The 27,292-nt window shown below is 39.9% G+C and overlaps 1 protein-coding gene across 3 annotated transcripts in view; it reads right to left on the bottom strand.

Moving 5' to 3' along the window:
• Positions 1–25,042, bottom strand: part of LOC121929477 (complement factor H-like) — a 33,011-nt gene extending 7,969 nt beyond the window's left edge. Inside the window, exons 1-10 of one of the 3 annotated variants that reach the window (XM_042465079.1) lie at positions 24,875–25,042; positions 22,184–22,369; positions 19,196–19,372; positions 18,037–18,210; positions 15,862–16,044; positions 12,324–12,479; positions 11,262–11,432; positions 9,606–9,782; positions 5,485–5,661; positions 4,033–4,215 (exon numbers count right to left, since the gene is read on the bottom strand). In XM_042465079.1, coding sequence (XP_042321013.1) covers positions 4,033–4,215; positions 5,485–5,661; positions 9,606–9,782; positions 11,262–11,432; positions 12,324–12,479; positions 15,862–16,044; positions 18,037–18,210; positions 19,196–19,372; positions 22,184–22,369; positions 24,875–24,941 — 1,651 coding nt within the window. In that variant the 5' untranslated portion in view covers positions 24,942–25,042. The remainder of the gene's footprint in view (positions 1–4,032; positions 4,216–5,484; positions 5,662–9,605; positions 9,783–11,261; positions 11,433–12,323; positions 12,480–15,861; positions 16,045–18,036; positions 18,211–19,195; positions 19,373–22,183; positions 22,370–24,874) is intronic. The other 2 variants (XM_042465080.1, XM_042465081.1) reach the window with 2 other exon arrangements.
• Between the last annotated feature and the right edge of the window lie 2,250 nt (positions 25,043–27,292).

Genomic DNA, 27,292 nt, shown 5'->3' on the forward strand with positions numbered 1-27,292 from the left:
TAGCTTGCACATAAGTTTAGCATACTGCTCTCCCACCTCACAGACTCTTAGCACAGCCTCATTTGCTGGATTCTAGCAACGCAGGGAATGGAAGGGATGGGTATTTGATAATTTCCCTAATTTGGTTAATTTTTGGTGCCCCTGGTCACTCAGAAAAACTGATGGGGGGGGGGGGTTGGAAAGTTCCTACAAATTGCAGGAACTATTTTTGTTCCTGGTACAGTAATATAGGGTAGGTTTGTCAAGTCTGCAGAGATGAAATATAGTACAACTCTCCAAGGTTGTTCATATCTAAAACTGTGCCATTTATAAGCATCTAAATGGTTCAACATTGAAAAAGGGAACAACAGAGTAGAACACTCCTTGAATGTTAAATTCTAAAGTTGCACACCTTAACTGTGAAATCTTAACCTTAACTCTAATTTGCTTCATCCCTGACAAGGCTGTTCTTCTCCTACAACTTTATCACATGGGGAACATTGGGGGTTTAAATAGTGATTATCCAATGAAAATCACAAAACCACAATTAGGATTTTCACATGTCATGATTAAAGAGCCATTATCCTAGGAATAACCAGGCAATAAACAGAAATAAATCATTCATGGGGAAATCCCATGAATGATTTGTTGCTGTTGATTGCCTGGTCATTCCCTGGTTATTGACTCTTTAATCATGATGTGTGTGAAAATCTTAATCACGATTCCATGATTTTCATGGGATAACCACTGTTTAAACCCCCAACCTCCCCCATTTCTCCATGGGATAAAGTACCAATAGTCCCTTCTCAGCTTTTTTTAAAATAAAACTGCTATCCCTGGCTTTAAGTCTGCACTGCCTCTCTACTGTGGTTTTCAGATGCCCTCTCAGCTCTGCTACTTCGCTTCATCCCTACCAAGGCTGCTCCTCTCCTGCCACCCTCTCTGCCACCACTCTTTCTCGGCTCACACAGACACACACCTGAAACTTGCTCCCTGAACTCTCCAGGCTCTGAGTCTGCACTCCCCTATTATCGTGACCAGTTTGCCTACTCATCCCTACTAATTCACTTCACCCTCACCAAGGCTGCTCCTATCCTGCCACTCAGCTGCTTACCTTTTTTTGCAACTGACTCCATGGACTCTATAGGATCTGAGTCTGTGCTCCTCTTCTAATTTGACCTGCCTGCTACTCTGATTCACAAATGCCTTTCCATCCCTGCTTATTTGCTTCATGCCCACAAAAGTTGCTCCTCTCCTCCACCATGACATGAACCAACACTTCTATGTCTCTCATACTAATTAATGCCATAAAACTGGTCCTGAAGGAGCCAGAAGATGTTCAAATACAATCTGACCCAAAAATGGTATAAGCCAGTAAATAAATAGTTTTTTAGAATACTCTGAAATCTTGACAGGATTGACAGGATCGTTCTGCATCATGGACTTCCAACATTTTACAAAGACAGAGTGAGATTGCAATACTAATGAAGACAATAGGACTTGTCACTGAATAAACATGCATAAAATCACCTGTAAGGCATTTCTATAAACAAAGCTTTCCCTCCGCTGGGCAATTTATGAGCACTTTGTGAATGATTCCAATGATTTTTAACATTTGAGGAACTTTTCGCAACAAAAAATAGTTACATAAAAAACAAACAAAACAACACCGGTGGCAGAGAGGGTGGCAGGAGAGGAGCAGCCTTGGTGGGGATGAAGCAAATTATTGTCTGCAAAAATACATTTTGTCAAAAACTGTATTTTTGCACAAATACAATATTTTTTTTAACAAAATCATGTTTTCTCTAAATACTATATCTTTCACATGTACTACACTTCTGCAAATGTCCCAAAAAGTGTGAGAGGGTGGAATCATGAAAAAGACAACTTGTCCTCTTGTTTCCTGTCTTTCTTGGCCAGTCATTCAGAGAGGAGATGCAATTAGATCTCAGTTACAAAATATTATTAATGCATCCCTCAGGGAGGGAAGTTTTCCATCTTAATTAAAAGAAGCAGTGATACGACCACTCCTAAAAAGGACCTTCCTGGATCCCCTGTATTCATGGGCAAGGTGATCAAGAGGGCAGTTTCCTCCCAGCTCCAGGTAGTTTTGTATGATACAAGGTATCTAGACCTTTTTCAAACTGGCTTCAGAACTGGGTATGGAGTGAAGACCACTACGGTCCCCTTAGTGGATGATCTTCACCTGAGCATCGATGGGGAATGTGTCCCTGCTGATGCTTTTGGACTTCTCAGCAGTATTTGATACTATCAGGGGAGATTTGAGAATTGGAGGCATTGTTCTTCAGTGGTCTCAGTCCTATCTCTAGGGCAGGTTACAAATGGTGTTGCTTGAAGATAGCTGCTCCTCAAAAGAAGAGCTTTACATAGCATATTACAAGGTGCCATTCTTTCCTCAATGTTATTCAACATCTACATGAAACTTCTGGAAGAGATAATCTTTAGGCATTGGGCAAAGAAGAACTGTTACATAGCATATTACAAGGTGCCCTTCTGTCCTCAATGTTATTCAATATCTACATGAAACCTCTGGAAAAGATCATCTTTAGGCATTGGGCAAGGTGCTGTCAGTATGCTGCTGACATACAAAATATTTCTCCATGCCTTCAAAAACAGCTTCAACTAAGGACAGTGTGTCTTCTCTGAATGAATGTATGGAAGACATAATGGGACTGATAGGAAAAACAAGCTGAAGTTGAATCCAGACAAGAAGCTCATTGCCAAGGGTCCTAACTTGGTGAAGTTGAGTGCTTTGAAGTCAAAGTTGAAGGTTACTCCAGCTTCAGAAGGGATGCCAGACCCAGAAAAACCCATAGGACTTAAGACAAACAACTACCCAAAGGGAAGTTATTTTTACCATACATCAAAGGAGTCATAGACAGAAAAGGGAAACTGGTGAGGAAACACAACCTCCAAACTATCTATGAACTGACCGAGAAAATCCAGCAAATGCTCTGCTCAGTGAAGGGCAGGAGAGACACTCTCAAGGCTACAGGAGTTTACTGAGTACAGTGCAGCTGTGGACAAGTATACATAGGGACCAACAACAACAGACCAATACACAGATTAACGTGTAAATCACTTCCTCTCAAGCAATGGTCACACAGTATATATACCCCACTCACTTCCATGCAAGCATTCTCTGAAGATGCCAGCCACAGTTGCTGGTGAAACATCAGGAATAAACTATTCCAGATATGGCCACATGGGTTATTTATTTTTTTAAAAAATAGCAAATGCACTGTTCTGAAATCTTTTTCTGAGTGCGTGGCCAGAAATACAAGATAAGAACACAGTTATTTTTTAAGGGAAAAAATAGAAAGGAGAAAGTGGCAAAGTAAAATCTGAGATCATTCATGGCTTTCAACAGATGAGAAATGAGTCCTGGTTGGTATATTCAACCAAGGATGATGTCACAATCAAACCAAGGTGGCAGTTATAGTTTGCTATTAACCAGTACCATTTTCAACCTGTTACCAAGGCTGCTTGGGTTGAGCTGGGGAACAGTCTCGGAGAAATTTTTGTGCTCTTCTGTGTTCCCTTTTCCCATGTAAGCATAACTCCCTGCTCCATTGTGGCCCGGTACACACTGGCCTTAAAGGCCAGGTTGAGGGAGGAGTTGGGGCATAGTATCTAAATAATAATAATAATAATAATAATAATAATAATAATAATAATAATAAGGGAGAAATTTTCTTGAGAAGCGTTCCTGAAAATCGCCCCCTGGGGAACACATCTGGAACACAATGGGAATTAGCAGCGGTGGCACCAGCGTTCTCCCTGTGTGGTAAGATGTGTTCTATGCTGCCTCCCGTTCTCATCATGTCTCCTTTTAGAACACGACAGGCCCATTCCAGGGCCTGTGTGATAAGGTTTCATGTTTCAGTTATACAGAATCCATCCATCTCTTTGAGTGAATAAATAAAGCTGAAACATCTCAACTATCAAAACCATGACACAGGCATTAACATGTTTCCACATTTACAAGATCTATAGTATTTTAAAACTGAAGACATTAGGTTATTTTCATACCTAAACACCTTGGTGTTTCTGACCAATGGCCATTGAGACAACGCACTACTGGATTTCCTTCCATGCTGTAGAAATGTTGGCATTTGTAATGCACAATTTCACCTGAACTATATTCTATTTTAGGTATTTCAATAATACCTCCATTTTCAATAGAAGGTGCATGATCACATTTTATTTCAGCCTCTATGGAAAAGAATTCAAAGAACTGAATCAGGAAAAAAAAATCGCATAACACCCATTATGACTACAAATACTGGGATAGACAGGCATACATCCTACACATACATTCCCCTACCCCACCTTACGTAAAAGTTCCAACTCTGTAAAACAGGAAAATAAGGGAAAATAAATACTTAGCCATACTTCAAACTTTTTTTAAAATGGAAACCCATCCATCATTGGTTTTTTTAATGAATAATGGGCAACCAATGGGCGAAAAAATTCTATCAATACATTCTCATTATTATTCTCTTTCAGTATGGATGACATTCATTTGTTGTAGCATGGGAGAGGCAGAGCCAGAGGGATTGTAAGTCCCTGCCAACTCTTCAGGATTTTATCTTAGGATCCACTCTCGCAGTCTCAGTGTAGTGTGAGCTATGCTGGTCTCTTTGGGGCTAGGCAAGAATTTTCTCCCCTTTACATATTTTTCCCCCTATCCTACCTTGTATCTGGGATACTTGGACATTTAGCTCAAATGGTGTCTATAAATAGGTTGTCATTGGCAGGTCAGAGTTTGGTGTGCACCTTGGCACCCTTTTGGTGAAAGGTTGGGCTCCGGAACCACCTCCACAAGCTTGAGGGCTTGAAGGGTAGTGAAAGAGGCTCCCAGTGAGGATGAGCAGGGAGTTCACTCTCTCATGTAAAGTCTAAGGCAGTGGTTCCCAATGTTTTTTTTTAGAATTTTTAACTGTATCTTATTTTATTGTTGTAACCTGCTTAGATTCTGGGTGATTAAGTGGAATATAAATTATTATTGTTATTGTTATTATTATTATTATTACATCACCAGAATGCCACAAAGTTGCCCACCATGAGGGCAAATGGGCAGGTGGGCGGGCGAGGTGATGCTGGCTTGGGGGAGGCAAGGCGTCAGAGCATGCTGTGTCTAAATGCCAGGCTTTGATGCTTCCCCCAAGCTAGCACAAAGGGCCGGTCTGTTTCGCCCCTCAGTGACTTAAAAATAAAACACTGCCTTCCACCTCTGGGCTGGGACAGACCCAATGACTGAATATCTCATTATTCTTTGCAACTCCTGGTAGGCAACAAAATAGAAGATGGTTCATTGCATCCCTCGCAGGCTGAGGACCATGTCAGACAAACTGCCTTCATGTTGGTGGGTCACAGGCTGACTTAAACCACTGTCAGAAATCTGAGGTGGGACATTTTCTACCATTTTTGTGTAGGTATTCAAAAAAGGAAAGCTTCCAAATATCAGTTTCAAGATAATACCTCTGCATTGTGGTGCTTCTGTCCATTGTTTCCTTAAACATGTTATTACAGGAGAGCCAAAAAGACTGTATCCTGGGAGACAGTGATAGCGCACCTTCTCATTGGGCAAATACTTTTGTTTTTTATATCCATTAATCCGACCATTAGAAATGTCAGGTGGAGGAGGACATCTTACATCTGAAATGTTAGATAAAACATTCTTTGAAAGATTACTTGAAAAACAAAAGCAATATCTATTTATTTATAAAAGCTGTTTTTCTAAAGCCTATCACTAGAAAACTCATATAAATTCCCCTCTCCTTTAATAGAATTGGATTATGTTTCCAGGTATACTAACCATATTCTCCAGCTCTCCCTATTTGTCCCAACTTCGGCAGTAGCTTTTAAAATGCGCCATCATTTTTCTCCTCCTCCCCCTACTTCAGTTTCATCCTGAGCTCATTTTCAGTTGCTGCAATCTGAGTTCAAAGTACAGAAGTAATTTGTACTCAATTAATTCAGCAGGAGTGGAAGAGGTAGAGGCAGAATCTTGCCCTTCCTTGTAGACTCAGGAAAAAGCAAACTGCTGCAGTTTCTTTGTGCTTGTGCTATTAATAAGTTTTGCCATCTTGAACACATGCTCATCTGGCTTCTCCACATGTGATCAGGTTGTAAAATATTTGAGGGTAGATATTATCCCACCAGTGAAGAGATTTCAGATAAGCATATTCAGGTCTGGATTTATAAACGAAAAATATATGGGGCTTAAAAAAAAGCTTTACTCCTCAATAAGCACCAAAGATACAGAATGTACAAAGTTGATTTTCATGGAGCCAGAGGTAAGCATGACAGAAAGGCAGTACTTTCTATCCTCTAAGCAAGCACTGAGCCTGTTATAGCAGGATGGTGGGAAATGAAAGAGCAATCCATTTGCTCCGTCTTAGTGGGCTTTCTGAAAGACAGGCAGAAACAGGAACAAGCACAAGTCTTTGCCAAGAAGACCCAAGAAGCTGTGCAGAGGCACTGTGCTGGAGCTGAGCATTTATTCTGACATCAGAGCTGAAACACTGCTGTGAAAGTAAAGCTGGCAGAGCAGAGGAAAGGAGGAGAATAGAATTTCATGTTACTAGTTATGTTCAATAAATATGAATATTAGACTTTGATGCATAAGACAGGAAAGCCATCATTTGCCAGAGTCAGCAGAAATTGTGACAAAAGCATAAGGGACAGGTAGAGCCATGGCCTGGACGCTGTTCAAAGAAGCCAAGTGTCATTGTAAACTGAAAGACTGTAAATTTCCTCATTTTGCCCCTCCTCCTAGACAAGAAAATGGTTTCACTAATTGGGAGCAATCAGTTCTCAACCACCTCGAATTAATGTAGGCCCATCTGAACAGACCCAAACAGGAATGTTCCCTATTGGGAGGTATCCTGTAGGTTGCAGAGAAGTGGTAAAATCTCTCTGGATTCCGAAAAGGTTAAATATCTATTTCTGACTGGCTTTGTTGGCTCACGCACTTTGTTGTCTCTACTGCTCAGACCACTTAAGAGTCATTATCAAAAACCAAAGAGCATTTCACTTCTGCCATTTGCAAGTCAATGTTTAATCTATGTTTTGCCCCACCCAGAAGTGTTCCCTGCACTCTTAGGAGATTGTCCCCACATTAAAAAAAGGTTAAATTCACAAATGCTTTTTGACCTGCTCTATCTTTCTGGGACTTGCCTCTTAGGACTATTTGTTCCAATCTCCAGTCATCCTCTCCATGTCAGGGGTTGAGAAAATCCATGTATGTGTTTAAGCCTGTAGTATCTTAAGCTTAGTGCAGACCTCCTTAGATTGCTAAGAAGAAGAATTTTAGCTTCCATACTGTTGTCCTCCCCCAGTTTTATTTTAAAAACAGCTTACATTTGATTATAGACTGTTCTGTTGGTTTCTACTGCTATCTTTTTCTGCCTTCTAAATAAATAAATAATTGTTTTTCCTGAAAAATCAGCTTGTCCACTATCTCATTTTTTTCTTGGAGTTAGTCTGCAAGGTCTTGTAGAGAGCTGGTGCCTAAGAGTCTTTACAGACCAGCCTGAAAGGCCAGCATGGGGGTAGATTTGGGGTGTACCGTCCTCATAGCGCACACTCGACTCTGCCCCCCCAGGGTGCCCTGATGCCATGCACCTCTGCACATGACGTGTGACATCATGGCATGCCTCCAGCATTGTGTCCAGATGATACACAGCCAAAGGAGCACCATATAGCCGCACTGCCATGCCTATGGCACCCTTTTAAGGATGCAAAAAGGAGCTTTTTTCTGCTTTTTTTTTTTTTTTTTTTTTTTTTGGGCACCCTCGAAAGGCTGGATCGGGGCCATGGCATGAGGTTGGTATAGCCCCAATCCGTCTAGGAAAGGGGCGGCATCCTGCCATCCATTAGAGTCGTCTGTTGAGTGCCTAAGAGAGCTTTTCCCCCAAAGCAGTGAAACCCAGTGCACAGGTCATAACATGAGTACAAGTGCCAAATATGTGTAGAACTCAGGTGTTTGTTGTTGTTAACTGCCCTTGAGCCATGGTGACCCTATGGATGAGACATCTTCAAGACTCTCTGTCCTCCACTGCCCTGCTTAGGTCCTCTAAACTCATACCCATAACCTCCTTAATAGGGTCCATCCATCTGGCACATGACCTTCCTTTCTTCCAAATTCCCTCCACCTTTCCCAGCATTATTGTCTTTTCCAATGAGTCTTCCCTTCTCATGATGTGTCTGAAGTACCAGCTCTCACATCAGTACATAGTAAAAGGGAATACAGTTGCTTGTATGATTTTAACTTTTGTGCTCAGTTCTATATGTTTGCATTTTAGGATCTTTTCTAGTTCTTTCATGGCTGCCCTCCCCATTCTTAATCTTCTTCTGATTTCCTGACTGCAGCTCCCATTTCTATCAATGTTTGATCCCAGCTATGGGAATTCTTTTACTGTTTCTATTTCTTCATTGTCTAGGTTGAATATGTGAAGATACTCAGTGGTCATTATTTTTGTTTTCTTTATGTTCAACATTAAGCCTGCCTTTGCACTTTCTTCTTTGATCTTCCTTAGTAGGTGTTCCAGGTCTGCAAGGTTTTCTGCTAGTACTATGGTGTCATCTGCATAATATTACATTGTTGATATTCCTTCCTCCTATTTTCACTCCTCCTTGTTCTGTGTCCAAGCCTACTTTTCTTCTAATATGTTCTGCATACAAATTGAACAGATAGGGTGAAAAGATACAGCTTTGTCTGACCCCTTTGTCAACTGGGAGCCATTCAGTTTCTCCTTGTTCTGTTCTGACAGTAGCCTCTTCTCCTGATTCCTCATCAATACTATCAGATGTGTTGGCACTCCCATATCTTTAAGGGTGTTCCATAGCCTTTCATGATATATGCAGTCAAAGGCTTTGCTATAGTCCATAAAGCACATGCTGATTTCCTTCTGGAATTCCTTTGTGTACTCAATTCTATAATCCCAAACTGTGCTACACTGTCTTAACATGAAGCACAGAAAGAGGAAGCAAGCTGAAATATCTTTTGTAGGCAATTGTCTAATTACAGCTGAGGTGATCTTGGGCTGAATTTACAAAGGAGCTCTTCAGAAAAAGATTATGTAGCACACATAAATACACAATGCTGTAACTGGAGAATGAAAATTAGTTGGAAAAATCTTGTGTGCTTTATCATTAGTTGTGCATCCCCTGAGCTTTTTGGGGCCATAAAGAAAATTAACCCCTCTCCTTTGTTGGTCACTCACCCATGTTATTAAAGGAGGAGAAAGAGAACACAATGAAGGACTTCCTGCATGCAAATCACTCCTCTTATCCACTGTTAAAAGTAAAGGCCAGGAAAAATGTTGCAAATATTGCTCTTGCAATACAAGTTGCAATGTCACATAGTTGGTAAGTACTCAAACCAATAGAATTTGAAGTCACAAACAAAACATACCTTCAGAAGCAGTACCAGTGAAATGTGATTTTACAATTTTACACTTTAGAAATTGTAAAAAAACAAAAAAACCCACTGCATTTGAAGGTTGGGAAACTCTGTGTCTTTCCCCCTCTCTTTCCCCCTTTTTCCTTTTTACTTTTAACCCTTAGGAAGAGGATCTGGAGACTTGCACTCTTACCTTCACATGTGGGTGCTACTGACCATGCCTTATTTTCACACCTTATAGTGTTTGGTCCAGATATTTCAAAACCTTCACCACATTGATAATGCAGCTCATGGCCAGATAGATAGACTTCTGATGTGCTGTCCACAATATAAGCATTATGAACCACAGGGGCCTCTCTGCAAGTCGCATCTAAATAGGGAGGATGATGCAAAGAAGAAAGAGTTTTACAAAATTCTGCCTTCTACAGCCCTTGGTAATAAATGATCACTTATTATTGACTCATTACTATAGGGAATAGTAAGGATTCCAAGGCTTTCAGACACTGTGCCAAGAGTGCCAGAATGTGAATATGTACCAAGGAGTGCAGGATCATAAAGAATTGATTCTGCCCTTTTTGATGGACATTCAATTTCAGAACAGAATAGAACCTGTGTTCCTAAAACTATTATTCTATGAAATAATGTTCAAAGCACTGAGTAAAAAAAAAATCTGCGGCCCCCATTAGGATTAAAAAATACTGTAAAACACATGCATGCACCTTGCACGTATGTGCCCCTAATCCACTTCACACAAAAGATCTAGCTTGTAAAACAAAAAAATAAAGGAAATACTTGCAACCTAAGCACTGTTCTTTTTTTAAAAATGGAAACCAATTCGTCACTTTTTGTTAATTGTGGACAACCAATGAGTAAAAAAAAGTATCAATGCATTCTCATTGTTATTGACTTTCAAGTATGAGTGACATTCATTTGCTACTTTCTTAGTAGCTCGAAAAGACCAAGGACTTTATCACATGAGGAAAATTGGAAGGTTAAAGTGGCCCCAATGCAGGATCATCCAGAGTATTAGGGAAAAGTTTGCAGCTGCTTATCACATGACACTGCAGGCAATCAGAACAGAATCCAGGGAGAATGTGAGGGGAAGCTAGAAATGAATAAATTTGCAAAACTGCCATGTTTGCATGTCCATTTTGCTAGCAAATTCACTTCCTTCATATAATGCCAGCCGTAGGAAAATGCAAGCCTCCAGATGCCTTTGTTTCTCAGGGTGCCTTGCTGTGCCAAAGAGGGAGAATGCTCCCTTCTTAAAGGGATACACAAACACACTCCCCTCTTTAGCCTCACTCGGCTGCTTTTCCTCCTCTTTGCAGCCTCTAATCAGCTGTTGGGAGAAGGCAAAGAGAAGACGTTTTGGGATTCCTCCGGGACAGGAGGGAGAAATGGAGGATGTGTGAATGTCCTGTGAATGTGGAAAAACCACAAATAAAAAAACACTATTCTTTTTGCCTGAGACAACACCTATCTAGGAATTTCTAAATTCTCCAGCAGAACCCTATGGCCAACTTCTGGCAGAGTTGCTGGAGGACCTAGAAGGAGGATCCTGGAGGAAACATATTAATCACAACCACAAATAATCAAATCTGCAAAAGTCAAAGCTGCAAATGTGAAAGGCCAACTGTATATCATACTGTTCAAATTTGTGTAGGAATGTTACAGACCAATAACAGACTAATTCACACATTGATAAACATGGTAATTATTAAAGAATAATGCATAATCTAGAATTATTCCAGAGAGAATATACTATTTTGTCACATTCTCCTGCATATTTTTCTCTTGCCAGTTTCTGCAAACAAAGGCAAAAATCAATAGTGAAGCAAATACGAACCAACACAGCGTGGTGGCGTCTGCCAACTTCCATATTCACATGATATTTTTGGTGGCCCTTGGAGGAGGAAATGTTCCATACAGGTGAAGTCCACCTCTTCGCCATTTTTGTAGTTTCTTATTTCTGCTACATTGATAGCATTTGGAAGTTGGGGTGGTGGTGGGCAGAGTTCTTTAACAAAAAGAAAATGAAATATTACAGATATTACTGAACGGTTAAAAAATGGTGTGTAGTTCCTTGCAACAGCAGAATATTCAACAATCCTGTAAAAGTGACATAGATTTATTGGCATGTGTAAATAACGCACTTTGACACTGCATGGCTCAATGCTATGGATATGGATGCTGGGATATGTCATTTTGTGAGATATTTAACCTTCTCTGTCAAAGAGCTCTGGTGCCACAACAAACTACAAATCTCAGGATTCCATACCAATGAGCCATTGCAGTTAAAGTAGTGTTTAAATAGCATTATTTCTGCAGTGCAGATGCAGCCATAAATACGATGTAAGGTCTTGGACTCTTTTGGTCTGGGCTTAGGGGAGAGACAAAAAGTGGTGGATTTGCATCTTACTAGATTTGTTTTAGACCTTTTAATATCTCCTAGTCTGTGATTATTCTTTGTGCCTCAGAATTTTTCTAGAGAACTAGTCAAAAGACATGGATACAATCTGTCACTGAAACCAAACCTCATTCCCTGTCCTTTCTAGGTGTCCCATCTCCATTTTCCAGTGTTCAGAAACAAGCTTCTTTACAGCATTCATTCAGCTTCCCAACTTCTAGGGGAAAAACAGGGACCGATAAACTAGTATTTGGTGGAAGGAACCTGCCACAAAAGTCCCCAAATGTGAAAATTCATCACAAACATTCACAAAAGCTCTCCCAGTTTGTGATGAAAAAAAATATTGAAAATTTTCATCCTTGCAAGCAAGATGATACTTTTACAAATAAATTGTGCTCCAACAGAGAGATAATATACAGAAAGTGCTCTTCAGTAGTTTGGTCACACTTTTGCTGTATTTGACATTCTTATTTAAGATGCCAAGAATCAAGTAAAATGTACCTTTGCATTCAGGTTCTGGTAACCATTTCCCATTAACACATTTTGTCTCATGCAGGCTGGAACCACACCTGTACTTTAGAACTGCATTGTTGTTAAATTGCTTCGATAGTGGAACTTCTGGAACTACCTTTGCACCCTTTGGAAGTTTGCATTTTTCTGCAAAATGATATGTTCAAACATTACTCAATTAAGGATTCTTCAAGTAACAAGTGGTGCTATTTATAATGAAAAAGATTTAACCTAATCCATACAAGAAGTGCTCCTGATCAGCAAAAAGGAATTCAGGGAATAGGGACTCAGCCTGTACTGCATGGCATTACACTCCCTATGGAATCCCAGGAATGCAGCTTGGGTGTTTTCCTGGGAGTTTATCAGACAAGGGGAATTGGAAGTATAATCCAATGGCAATCTGAATGCAATCATGGGGTTTAACGTTATTGTGTGATAACTCACTATACACAAATTCGGGCAATGGGAAGTCAGTCCCAACGCAATCATGTGGTTTCACGTGATTGTGTGATAGACTGCCACACGCAAATTCAGACAATGGCATGCTATTTTTGCGCAATGGAGAGCCAGTTCGAATGCAATGCGTATTCACATAATTGCGCGAAACTAGCGACTTCAAGTGAATGCGTTCTGGCCCCACTTTCTTTTCATTCGAATTTAAGAGAAATTCCTCCCATTTGATAAACTCCCTGGACTCAGCTCTGAGCCTAGATGCCCAGGTTTCAGCAGGAGTGAATTTACACAGCTAAAACTGGTGTGCCAGCTGTGTTCATTTCTTGAGATGTCAGATCTAGCTGCTACATCCTGTTTGGACAACTGTAATGCACTCTATGTGGGGCTGCCTTTGGAAACTGTTCAAAAACTTCAGTGGGTCCAAAATGCTGCAGTCCAGAATGCTGACTTTGACCAGTTATAGGAAGCAGTGAAAGCTTCTGCAATAGCTATCAGTTCCTTTCCAGGCACAATTCAAAGTGCTGGTCCAATAAAGCCCTAGACAGCTAGTCTTTAATACCCCTTTTCTCCAGTTTTTAAATTTTAGTTACTTAGCTATTGAATTGCTTTTAGCTATTTAAGGCCTGGAGATATTAAATTTAATTCTTTTTTCTGTCCAAACTTTCCACTTCAATTATTTTTCAATTCATTCTGCATCCACTCAAATAGACGTTTCAGTTTGCAAATAGCTTAATAATGGCTTCAAGGACCTGAAATTATAATGCAAATTTATTTATACTCAGTCAGATTTCCAGCTGCATGATTCCTTTCAGCTTTGCTGTCATGAATGTTGTAAATTCCCAGACACACACCTCCACCTAACAGCCCCCAGGTCTTTGTCAGGTCAGGTCTATCCTGAAGGATGTGAACCCTTATGGGATCTTTCCATAAGAGTAAAGTTATTAATGACCCTGCAGACCTGGGGCAGCATGTAAGTCATGCTGCTAATGGTAGACCAACTTGATCAAAGTCTCAAAACACTTTGTTTTATGTTCTTCTTATTACCCTCTTAGCAGCTCTCAGTTATTTGAATAGCCTCATCTTAGGGCCTCCTTCTTCAACTTTTTAAACAACTCCCTCAGTTTCTCCAGAATGTTGGTCATATATATTTTTGCTATCATAAATAGTTATCAAACCTTCAGGCACTATCCAATGAAAAGTCATGTCTCTCTTTCTGAGTAAATCTTGTATTCTTTGCATTTCTTCAGCATTCTTTCTGTGATACCTTTAAACACAATTATTGCACTATCATTTACTTTAAGCCTTTTCTTATAATGTGCTTTCAATATATAATCTCTGACATTTTTCTGTGTGAAGAAAATTATCATATCTATTGGGAGTTATTTCCTCTGGGCACAGGCAGAGTTCTGCCTGTATAATGCTTGAAACTGCAAATCCATACGCCAGTGGGGTGGCCCAAAAAGATACCATGATCAAGGGGAACTGAAGCCACTGAGAGATCCAGCAGAAGCAACAGGGATATACTCCACCTGTCCAGTTCACTCTACAGATCGTCCACCAATGTGACCAAAACTGTCACCATCCCATAGCCAGGCCTGTACCCAGTTTGAAATGGATTGAAATGGGTCTTCTCATCAAGAAACCCCTGGAGCTGGGAAGCCACCATATGTTCTAGAACATTGCCCAAAAATGGAATATTATATATAGCCCAATAATTTTTCAGGATGGTGAGATCCAGATAGACATTTTTTAGTAATTGAATCATCATAGTCTCTTTTAGGCAGAATGGTAACTTCATTTGCTGCAGCGAGGTATTCACTACTCTACATACCCACTCAGTCCCTCTCTACCTGCTTTCAGGAGCCAGGAAGGGCAAGGATCCAGTGTGATGGTTCTCACCACTCCAATGATCCTGTCAATATCCTTAGGCTGCACAAATCAAAACAAATCCAATAATAGAGAACAAGAAGGCATTACAATTACATCCATTGGACCTGTCTCAACTACAGGATCCATGTGACTTTGTCTGCAAAGTGTCAAGCAAATTCATCATAGCCTTAGAATTCTTAGAGTCTGGTTTGCTTAATTATTTTCCTAATTCTTGCTTAGACTAAACCCTTCCTTTGAAAAATTCCTTCCCAAACTCTTTTCATGTACTTTTTGTTTGGACTCATTCCCATACAGGGGTAGGGGTAAGTTAGTCTCTGCAGAGTCATAAATAGGCATGCAAGTTTAACACTTAGTAATTACCCAGTGAATTACTGGAGAAAGGGGGCTAAAATCAGTGGGCGTTAACAATTTAGATGGTCTCAGTCTGTTCAGCAAAAATGGGAAGGGACCTTAAAAGTCTGAAATAGTTGTCCAGTCCAGTCTCTCTCATATCCTCCAACATTACACAGATGGAAACTGGGAAATGGATGGCCCAGTAACATCAGAGTGTGGCAGGATGGCAAGAGCTATCAATGAGAAAGATCGTGCAAGCTGCACAATCTCTGAATTTTACTGGAATGAGTTAAATATAGAAAAATAAAGAAAATGGCAAAGGTACAGGTGTTTTATGAAGCTTGAAAGGAAGAAAGATGCAGAAAAATAAGCCAAGATGAGAGAATCAAGAATACCACAACAGATCAAAATCCAGTAAGAGAGAAACAATAGACTAATCTAACTTGAGCTAAAGGCAAAAAGAACTGAGGAAGTAGCGAAGAATTTTGGTAGTTAAACTTGCTTTGCTAATGTTATGTGGTCCCTTGCCCTTCTGAGGAACGGCAGATATTTGCCCATCCCTGGATCCCTTGCTGCAGACAGAAAAGTTTGCAGATTCTTTGGTTAGTGTTTTTAGAACATTCAATTTCAACTCTGTTTATACGAAATCCACTCTGTTTCACCTTATCTATACCTTTTAAGAATAGATTTTATTCCAACATTTCTGTTCTGAAGTGTTTCACTTTCAGATATGGTGAAAGATTCCTATGTACACAGAGAAGCAGCTTTGGTCAAAAACGTAGAAAGTGCAAAAGGTGGGAACAAGTGAGTTATACTTATACAGAGGTGGATATTTTTATGCAGTGTGGTTTACCTGTGCATGATGGCAACGATATCCATTCTCCATCAACACATTCTACCGTATTTGATCCAGCCATTGTAAACTGGACATCACATTCATAAACCACCTTCTCCCCATGTTGATATTCTTGAAGAAGATCACCAGTAACAAAGCCATTCAAAATGCTAGGTGGTTGCTGACAACTGTTGACTTTTTCTGGAGAGAAGAGAGAAGTTTGTTTGTTTTTTTTACTCTATTTGCTCAAAATAAATCCTAATGAGGTTTATTTCCATGCAGACATCCTTATGATTGAAGGTCATAGGCCACGCAACCATCTCAGACATTATAACTATGAGATGCACTGACATCCACACAGGCCAAATGGTGGCATTTGGCCTGAAATGACCAAAATAACTAACACCCTCCACTTGACTGCTAATTTCTCACATTACCGAGAGTGTTGTGGAAGAAGCAAGGGGACAATCAATACTATGCTACTGGCAAGGAAGAGTGAATGAGCCTCAAGTGGAATCCTTTCTTGACGCATTCTTAAATTCTTAGTAAATCACTTTAACATACATACAGATGCTTGGGAGAACTTAATTCTTTTGGACAGAGATTTGAGGAATATTTTCCAGAGTGTGATACTAACAAGTTCTTACTCATAATGGCCTGATGACTTGGCATCAAGAAAGACTTAGCAGGAAATGCCAAGGCAACCATTAATATGGCATCTCCTCATAGGAGGCCATCAACCCTTATCCCTCCCACTATGCAAGCAGTGGGGGGAATGAGTATTTTGCCTGCAAAAAGTGTTTTCTTAGTTTCCTCCCTCACAATGTCCCTGGCTTCAGTCCAGAGCTCTTCTGGCTCTTAATCAATTAGGCATAATGATACAAATCTATTCTTTATATTATTTTAAAATTATATTAGGATGTTCTTCACCTTGTATCTTTGCTTGATGGTTGGTTTATTCTTCTTCTTTAGCTTTACGCTCATTTTTTATATTAGTAGTTCCTGGTCTGTGCCACAATCTACTTATATTCCTTTTTTCCCCAAAAGAAAATGGAACTTTTCCATCTTCTGCTTCCAATTTTATAGTCATCAGGTGATGTCCATATATACAGTTACCTCTTTGGTTGCTTGAAGAATATGTTTGCAAACTGTCTCACAAAATCCAGTCATTCTGAATTTTTATTTCTTGATCCTTGTTCAAATTTTTCTACAATCTTTGATTCTGCTCTTTTTCCTACTTTTGCATTCCAATTGCTGATGGTTAACAAGAAGTCCTATTTTGGAGTATGATCTATTTGCTTCTGGACTCCAGCACAGAATCTTTCAATTTCTTCTTCTTTTACCTCTGTAGTTGGAACATAAACTTGAACTATGGTTATACTGATGGGTTTTCTCTGAAATCTTATTGGTATGATTCAGTCAGACTTTGCATGATATCATTTGCTTTTGCTTCATCTCTCTTCACTATGCCATTGTATTTCATCTTGGATTTTCATTTTTTAAAATTAAAACACTGTGTAATTATCTGACTCAAAATGTCCCATTCCTGTATACTTTAGCTCACCCACCCCAAGTATTGTAACGCTTTTATATTCCATTTCTTTTTTTACTTTCCAGTTTCTCCCAATTCAGGCTTCTCACATTTCTTGTTTCTATAATATGTGTTGTGCAGCTTCATACTTTCCTTTCATTTCTGAGCATGTCAACACCCGAATACCGTTTGGATTTGAGTCCATTAGCATCATTAGCCACAGTGCTACTTGCAAGTGCCATCTGACTGGGAGCTTCATCTTCTGGCACTATCTCTTGTGGGGTTTTTTTGGTCTTATCATACGGCTTTCATGGTAAAAGATATTCAGGTGGTTTACTGTGCCTCCTGTGCAGAACTAATAAGTCTTAGCTATGGTGTCACTGCTGTGGTCTTTGCCATTGTCTCCTCCTCCAGTGTTATCCTTCACTACTGCTGCTGCTCAGTAGCTGTTTGTCACCTTTAATCTCCTTCCTCAGGATAAAACTGAATGGGCAACCTTACTAGCAGCACTTACATAGTTTTATTATGTTCTGTTTTGCACAACATCTTGTGAAGCAAGAAGGCCAAGGCCTTGAAAGACATTGGGATTCTCTTCTGCCAGGACATATTTTTTCAAGTACATTGTTAACTACATCTTAAATAGCACTTAGCAAAATATATACCTTTACAAATTGGAGGCTGTGGAGACCATCCAAAGTGATAACACTGGGCAGCTTCAGGCCCAACTCTTGTATATCCTCTCATGCAAGAAAATTTTACCACATCTCTGTTCACATACTCATCTTTCCTTGGTTGAATGCTTCCATGCTCCAGAAAGGGGGCTTCACATTCTATGGCTAAAGAAAACATTGAACAAAATGTTAAATTTAGTGAAGTGCTTTTTGGATAAAGGGGTTTAGAATCCATCTCAAAAGTCTGCAAAGGATAGGAAATCTTATTCCAGAGATGCACAGCACATAAGCCCCTGAGGTGAAGGCAGCTAAAATTAACACACATTAGAAAGTGACATGTTGTGATCATGTCCCCCCAGAATTCATAATCAGGTTTTCTCTGATTAGACAAGAGGATCTCTTTTTGTTTATGAGACATTTCTAAGTCATAGCAGCCACTGCTAGTGAGTTGATGTAACATCTGTAAGTATGAATGTGTTAATACTAACATCAACACCCATGGACAAGTCAAGATTACTTGGTAACACTAAGAGCATCAATGAGACTATAATCCCTTTTTAATCTGTTCTGTTGATTTGACAGGTTACTTGATTAATGCACAGGCTATGTCCTTCATAATGTTGCTCTCTCACAAAGCAAAAATCCCTCCTACGCTTATCTATGAAGAGAAGTTTACCCCACAGCAAATATAAAACTTAAAATAACACTTGGGGTGTGGTTGCTAAAAAGTAGTCCATGGGCTGCATGTTTTTGTGGCCCCCAGGGCCCCCAAATGCTGTACAGGATGCATGGGGAATTTTCATACACATTCAGGCCATTTTAGGTGCATGACAAGTCCTTTATTAAAATTTTAAAAGGCAGGGAATAAACAACAATGATTTCTATCACTTCCAGCTGTTTGAAAAGACCTGTTCTGGGGCCAAACTACCCCATGTGCTCTAAAAATGTGGCAAAAAATGTCTTCTACATCCTCCAGAGGAGGTGTTGAGTTATTTGCAACCAAAAAAATTGATTTATTTGTTTTGGAAGAAATTTTAGAATTACTGACCTGTGCATATAATGTCACGGAAATCACCAAGGATGCTACCTTCATGCTGTGCTTACACAGCAGATCTGGACAATTAAACAAAATAATATTGTATTAACTTACGCAGACATAAAGGCTTTGGATCCCATCCATTTTCTGTGCATTGTATGTGGCTATCTATGGTCTCTTTCACAGTTTGAAAGCCATCTTTGCATACATAATGAAGCGTTTCCTTGAATAAGAAAAGTGATTGGGTTTTGTCAAAGACAATATTCTCTTCCGATGGCCTTTGGCATGTTTCTGAGGAAACAGAAGGATTAGTGTTATTAATTATCACCTACTCTATTCTGTTAGTACTAATATGCTGTTAAAGCCATTACAAAGAGTGGCCTCCAAAATATAGAAGAAAAAGGTATGAGCTGCTACACAACCAAAATGACTTGACAGCACTTACAAATTGTAGTTTTCACGAACATGGGTGCTCAATTTTATTGCTTAGCATTGCCCCCTCATATATACCTTCTTCCTCAAAAGCAACACTACAAAGTAGGTTCTAGGACCATATCAGTTGGACAATACTACAGCACCTGTTATTCCCTGGTGCTCTCTCATCCAAGTACTAACCAGGGCTTACTGACCCTGCATAGTTTTCAATATCCAGATGTTGTTGAACTGCAGCTCCCAGCATTCCTCAGCATTGACTACACAAGCTAAGGACTGCTGGAACTTGCAGTCCAGCAATAGATGGAAGGCTATATGTTATGATAAAGTAACACAGTGGTCCAAAAGGTGCTCAGAATTAGTCCCATTTGGCTTACAAGAAGAAAAGGTGCACATTGAAATGGGACATTAATATGTCTAACATTTAGGCTTATCGCATGGCACTCAGAAGAACGGGAACAGAATGGAAGGGAAAGGAATGGAATGGAATGGAGGAAAACATGTGTTAGTGCACAGGAGAAGACCACCGATGTCACTGGGAGTCCCCAAACAGTTCCACAGCTGTTCCACAGCAGCTGATTTTGAAGAATGGTTCAAAATCATCCTTCAAAATTGGCTGCTGTGGAACGACTGGGGAACGCTTTGGGGACTCCTGGCAGCATTGGTGGCATTCTTCTGTGCACTAACACATGTCCCCCGCCCCATTCTGTTCCGTTCCTGTTCCTCCAAATGCCGTGCGATAAGCCTAATTGTATCCTCCATTGTGCATTACAATATGTGCTGGCAAGACAGGGGGAGAGGGAGAGGGAGAGGGAGAGGGAGAAAAAGAGAGAGAGAAGGAAAGAGAGAATGAGAGAGAGTATTAGAGCTTGAGGGAAAGTTTTGGACTACAGTTCCCATAATCCTCCACCCAGCTACTGGAGCTATAGTCCACAAAAGGCAATATATTTCTGACATATATGGATCAGAACAACTGCATGAGTATTTATAGTCTTTTCAGGGAGCTGGCTCTGAGGACTAGTATCACATCTGTGTGTGTGTGTGTTTCCTGAACTACACGAAGTGCTTCTTCAACACAGTTGAACATGTAAAAAGCTGAACTGGAAAGCTGATCCCAGCTTGTCGTCACTGTATCCTCCTCCCAAACTATATTAAGGCACCCTCCTGTATGACATTTTCTGTTCTAGATTTGAAAAATTTGAGTCATTTGCAAAAACAAGAAAAACACACAATTTCAATATCTCATTGGCAATACACTAAGAAAGAACAGCTTCCTGTGCTGTTAGAGCTTTCCAACATGAAGATGCACAAACTCAGTTGCACTCCTGTTGTTCAACTGCACTGCAGCAATAAAGTAATAAAAACACCCAGAACGTTGAATATCAAATGGAAGTTCCCATCCCTGATTGGAATGGATGAGCTCTGTCCTATATGAGGGGAGAGCAGAAATTATATTTCCACCCTTTACCAGGCACAAGAATTAAGCAGTCAGTTTATATCACTAGATAAAAGCTCTTTGTATAGAAAAGTTGTGTTTTCAACTACAGTACTTTGTGAGATAGGACAGTTAGTGATACATCTAACCTTTTAATCATATTTCTATCATGATTGAGCAATGCCCAGTTTCATTACTGGCAGGAAAAAAACAGGAAAAATAATGTCCCACATTTATTTTTGTTCTTCCCTTATGAATCATTTATCTTCCAGCAAGTAAAGTCTTTATTTCTCCTCCTGACTTTGCAAAACCCGCTACTTGGTTCCTATTTGATGTACAAAAATAACTAGGATGAACCCTACAAAAATAGTGGAGGTTAAAAAAAAGCTTGGCTTGGCTCATAAACAGCATAAACAGTTTCATGTTTCCTATTAAAAGTAAAAAAATTGGGCATTTCCTAGTCTCCATCTTTGTATGCTGAAAAGAGGATAACGAGACATAAATGCTTGCTGTAATGACCAGGTCTTCACCAATCTACAAGTCATTACAAAGCTGGACTTTTCCAACTGTTGTGTGCCCTCAATTTACCATAATACAATACTAGAACCATATTATTTTCTCCAGGAAAACAGGTGCTATGTTTAAGCAGTATTAAGTGCTCCCACAACTTGCCATCTGTTCACAGATCATTGAATTTTGGTTATGAAGTAGGCAGGAGAAGTAAGTTGTATCAGTAGATAAGAAACTAACAGCACCCCAGAAAATGAGTTTGCTTCACATTTTCTCATTCAGATTTACATTTGGCTCATCTTCATTTCTCTTAGCAGATGGTTTGTTCTGAGGGTCCTGCATATTAGCTTCCTTTTTGGCTTCAGCTGAACAGAAGATTCAACTCTACACTGGGATGCCAAACAAATGTAATCCCCCTCTTTTACACAAAAATGCATTTTTTCTTGCCTTGTGAACTGAAGCTTATTTCTGCTTTATAAAACAAGCAAAAAGAAGATTGTTTGCAAAATTTTAGACTAGGTTTGGTTTGGAAAAGGTGAGGACACATTACAGATGGTTTATTAAATCAAATTCTGAAGCCAGGGCCCAGAATTTGCAAGATTTAAGCAGGGCTGCTAACAAGAGCGGGGCTTGGATGCATGTCATTCATAGGAATGAAATAAGTTGAAGCTAACTTGACAGAAAATAAGAACAACCAATAAATATATTATTTTAAATTTGCTTACTGATACACTTGGGTTCTGGACTCCATCCAATTTCAAGACACTGTGTCTCTCCCTCTTGATCACCATTAGGAGTTGTGTAGCCACTCTGACACCTATAGTTTACATTCTCATTGAGAGAAAACTGACCCCTTCGTTCAATAAAAAAGCCATTAGGTGGGGAAATGTTTTGGCATCCACTTGGAGCTTCTAAAAGTGAAAAATAAAGATACAGTATTAGGTATAATATATTTTAAAATATATTGAGGCTAGATTTTATAACCATGTGTTGTTGTTGTTTTTTACCAATCAGTGACAAAATCCAGTCTTATCAAGACAGACAAAAAAGAACATCATATGAATTTATCAACATAGGTAAAAAAAAAATCTGAAAATGCAACATCAAGAAAGGTTGGCTAAAATCTATGTGAGATCTATGTTTTCATAGGTTGAATATGTGTACAAGAAAAGTGACACTGACTAGAAACTGTGGGAATGCTGTTCAGCTGGCATTTTATTTTTTTCTATTCTTTTCCACCTTTTTGGAGATGGAAGAGCATTTCCTGTTCCCTTTCTACCCAGTTGTTACTCCCTGTTACTCCTGGATTGTCCTCTTCTTTTGAGACAATTCCTTCCTCCTCTTCCATGGCTTCTTCCTTCCTTCTCTGCCGCCCTCACCCTCCCCCCCCCCCCCCGGCTTCCCATCCGCGGATGCTTAAATCTGCGGATGACAAGTCCACATATATGGAAGCCCCAATGTACAATATACATCTTGGTGTTTTGCCACCTCAAGAACATTTATCTACATCTCCTAGCCTTGTCACACACACTACACACATATTATGACTGTGCAGTTCACTAGATCTTAATTTTACATTTCCAAAGGCTGACAGAGGTGAAATGCCCTTTGGGTACTGATAATAGCTCTTAAGTGGCCTGAGCAGTAGAGACAATGGGTTGCATACACAGGATAAAGCCAATCAGTATAGCAATGTAATCTCTTTTTAATTCAGATGTGTTTGCCAGCCTCTTTGGAGGATGTGGGATACCTCACCATGAAGAGTGCCCTAGTCTGAATCAATTTGGCAGGATCTCCATTCAGCAAAGGTGGACAAGGGATTGTTCTCATTCAGTGTAGCAATTTCCTTGTCAACCAGAGAGTGCTGGATGAGGGGTGGCTTTTTCCTAGATGGACAAAGGGCCTTACTTGTTCATTATAATTTCTGAAGAATGTATTCATTTAGAAATTATGCTTTCTTTAATAATTGAATGAAATAATGTATTCCTTTCAAAATATCATGTCACAACCAACAGTTCTGATTTCCAATGCTCAGTCAATCAAGATTTGTAGTTGAAACAAAAGGCTTTTATTGCAGATGTCAGAAATAGCAACTATCAGTACCATGTCTTGGTCAGAACTAAAGATCCACTCACCACATACAATGTAATAAATGTAGCTGAACCAATAAACTCCATTCCCATATTTCAGACTGTTCCCATAACAACTTTCTAACAGTTCTCCATTTCCAACCTGTATTGTAGTTAAACCGTTTCAGCAGTGTCTTGACAATTTAACTCCTATCACCCCACCAAGTACAAATCTGAAGATAGCCATTCCTCAACATAAACAAACGTAAACCTCAGTATAAACAAATATAAACACATAGCATATTCTATAGATTCTGACATATCCATACATTGTGTGTTGGCTTTATTTATAACATATACCTTTAATTGGTTTTCTGAAATCTTGGCAATGTTGTTATCAAGCTACCTGCAAGGTATAATCATTAACAGGTTAAGTTGTATAAAAAAGGGTATCCTCCACACTTGAATATGCTCCATGTAAAGCCTGTTCGATGTGTCATCACTTCTGCTGAGGTCAGAACGAAGCACCCATGCAATAAAAGAAGAGGGGGTAAAGGGCCCCCTCTCTGATTTCAGCAGAAGCAATAGCATGCCAGGTAGGATCTCAGAGGGAGCTGCTTGACTAGAGAGGCTGCAATGGCAACAGCGGTGGAAGCAAGAGGGTAAGCCAGTGGGACTGATGGAGCGTCAGCCCAGCTGTCTTATGTGCACAATGATACGGTGTCACACCAGATTCAGCCTGTATGTGGTTGCCATTGTGGTTTATCCAATATCATTTCAGGGCACAATTCTCAGGATTGGCCCTGGATTAAGCATCCAGTGTAAATACACCCTTATTTCTGAGGAAAAAATGTTTACAGTTTCATTACCCAAGTCTGTCCTCAAGCATATCTAAAATTATAGCTGATGCAGGCTGCATCTGCACTGCAGAAATAATGTAATTTGACACCACTTTAATTACCATGGCTCAATGATATGGGATTCTGGGAAATGTAATTTTGTGAGAGACATTTAGCCTTCTCTGTCAGAGAGCCCTGGTCCCACAACAAACTATAATTCCCAGAATTCCATAGCACTGAAAAAAGACAGAAGAAATGGTGAGATAGTTTTGGGAAGGTTACAAGTAGAAGTGTTAATGACTAGTGTATTCCCCATAAAAGTCAGTTACTGAGGCATGTTGACAGCATAGTAAATGCCTCATCCGGTTGTATTCCCTTTGAATTAGGGATGCTTAGGACTGGAACTTTAATGAATTTAGGCAGAGAACAATCAGCCATAACTGTATATTGTTTCAACACTGACCAGTATTATAACATATAAATGATTTAAAATTCGAGAACTACTTACCTTCCTGTGCAGTGCAAAGGACATACAGGAGAAGCAGGCCAATGGAGCCCAGCAAAGTGCATGCCATCCCAGAGCCTCCACAAGGGCCCTTGCTCCCTCCCAATAGTTTCCTCCCAGTTCTCCCTCTGCCTTTTCAAAGTGCAGCTTCTCTTTTTTGAATGTTGCAAGGCATGACCTAGCTTAGGCTTTTTTCTTCAACAGTCACTCCCCTTTTAATTCTATTGCAACACACAAACAGGGAATCTTTTGGTTTTTTTGGCAGGCAAATATGCAAACTATATAAAATTGGACTTCCCCAATTTCTTTATTTGCTCTGACCTTCCTGTTTCCTTTCAAGCTCTGCCATCTGCAAATATCCATGGTTTCATTCTCTGTTGTTAACAAAGCAAACAACAGAATTACAATTGGCACTGTCAGGGTTCCACTTCTCACAGAATTTTACTCACATATCAAGGTTGTCACAATTTTTCTAACCCCATAACCTATGTTTTAACAGCAGCTTGACCTGTAAATAATAATTAGGACCTGTTAAGACACAGGAGAAAGCCTGAATGTGTCCCCCCCACCCCCAGGATCAGTTGGCAATCTTACCATATGGTTTCTTGGCTAGCTTCATTTTTTATGCAGCATGTATATGCTTCCAGTGTGGATGTGATTACAGCATGCTACCATGCATGCAGAGAACCTTATCAAGAAGTGTAATATCAGACATCACATTATAAAGCATGTCTCAATAGATACATCTCAATGTCTCATGTCTGAAAAAGTTTGGTTTTGTATAAGAATTTGATAGATCATGTAAATTCTTAATAAATGGAAGACAACTATCTTCATTCATTAATTTTTTTAAAAAAAATGAATGTGGGGAAAACAGAGGACATCAATTGCTTACCTTTTCAAAATCTGAGTGTGACTCCCTATGTTTTCAACTACATTTGTGATGTTGATCTGGTGTTGGCATCTCTTGTTTAGGACAAACTCCTCCATCCATCCATAGCATGTGGATACAAAATAGTCTCATGCTAGGAGTAGCTCTTTGAATTTGGCTGGTGCAGAATTTGATAAGACATTGTTTCCATTCTTTCTTTTAATTAATCAATTTCTACTTAAATTAAGCACCTGTAGCCTCAACAAGCTCTGTTCATAACCATGGACACTCCATTGTAACTGGAGGCATCAGAAAATACTTTGACCCAAGGCCTTCCTCACCCTCAAGCCATTCCTTGGGGGGGGGGGGAATCTCCATATGCACAAAAATAAGTAAATGAGTTGCCAGAATGACCTAAACACCAACAATCTCTTCTGAAAATAATTTATCCCAATTATAATACTAGAATAACATAAGATATAGAAGTATCACAGCTATTATCTGGAGGACACAATGTATTTTTTTATCAAAGAACCAGAGCAGATGGGCAGGAAAAAGTGGCTCAATCCTGCTTTTCCCAAAAGCAGTTCAAAACCACACTGTCTGCACTGCCTGCTCTCAAGGCAGGTCGAGAACCTACAGGCAGACCACATAGTGTGGCATCAAGCCTCTGAATAATATTTTTAGTCACCTCCCCACCATGCATGCACACCATTGCACAAACACATCACCGGTGACCTCCAAGTACCTCCCACTGTCCATCTGTCTGTCATCCCATTGGATGGCTGCACCTTTGATCAGCCACACGGTCGCACCTGCGATGCTCTGCCAGTATAGGGCAATAGAAGGAGAAGCAGCTTCATTACTGGCACAAGGAAAAGCAAATGAGCATGGTGCATATCTGGTTCTGTATCAAATTAGAGCCCAGTTCTTGGCATCTTAGACAGATTGTCACAGTCTACAACTTGACAATGAAATGCTGCAACTTGACAAGTTGAAATCTTCAAAATTTGGGCTCAGCTGCAGTTATTGTTGGAAGATTTTTGCATTCCCTTTCCCCCTCCTTATACAGATAGGGATTTTTTCCATGCAAACTCTCTCTCCTCTCCTCTCCTCAAAACTAATCATGTGACTTAGGTCACTCCCACATTTGGCCACTCCTTTTTGAGCCAGCAAAAAGCTGGGTTTCCAGCACTCCTGTGGTGTGCAGCATATAAATGCCACATCGCTGGAGTGCTGCAAAGCTGCCTGCCAGCCAGGCAAGCAGGCAGCATCAAAACGGCTTCCTGTCAGCTTGGCCAAAGTAGCTGTCTGTTTCACCCCTAAATCTTTAAAATTGGTTACCATACATTTTTGATACTATTCTACTTCAATTCTACTTCAGTTTTCAGTGACAACTCAAGGTTTTTTTTCTTGGTCAGTCTAATGAACTAAGCAATTCCATAGTGGCAGGAGCAGGGATGCTAGTATGTAATGGCGGTGACCTGATGACACCGTCTCGTCCCCACAGTATTCGTTACATCATGAGTGCACTATTGGCACACTTGTGA

This window comes from Sceloporus undulatus, chromosome 4, assembly GCF_019175285.1.
Source record: "Sceloporus undulatus isolate JIND9_A2432 ecotype Alabama chromosome 4, SceUnd_v1.1, whole genome shotgun sequence".
Classification (NCBI taxonomy): domain Eukaryota; kingdom Metazoa; phylum Chordata; class Lepidosauria; order Squamata; family Phrynosomatidae; genus Sceloporus; species Sceloporus undulatus.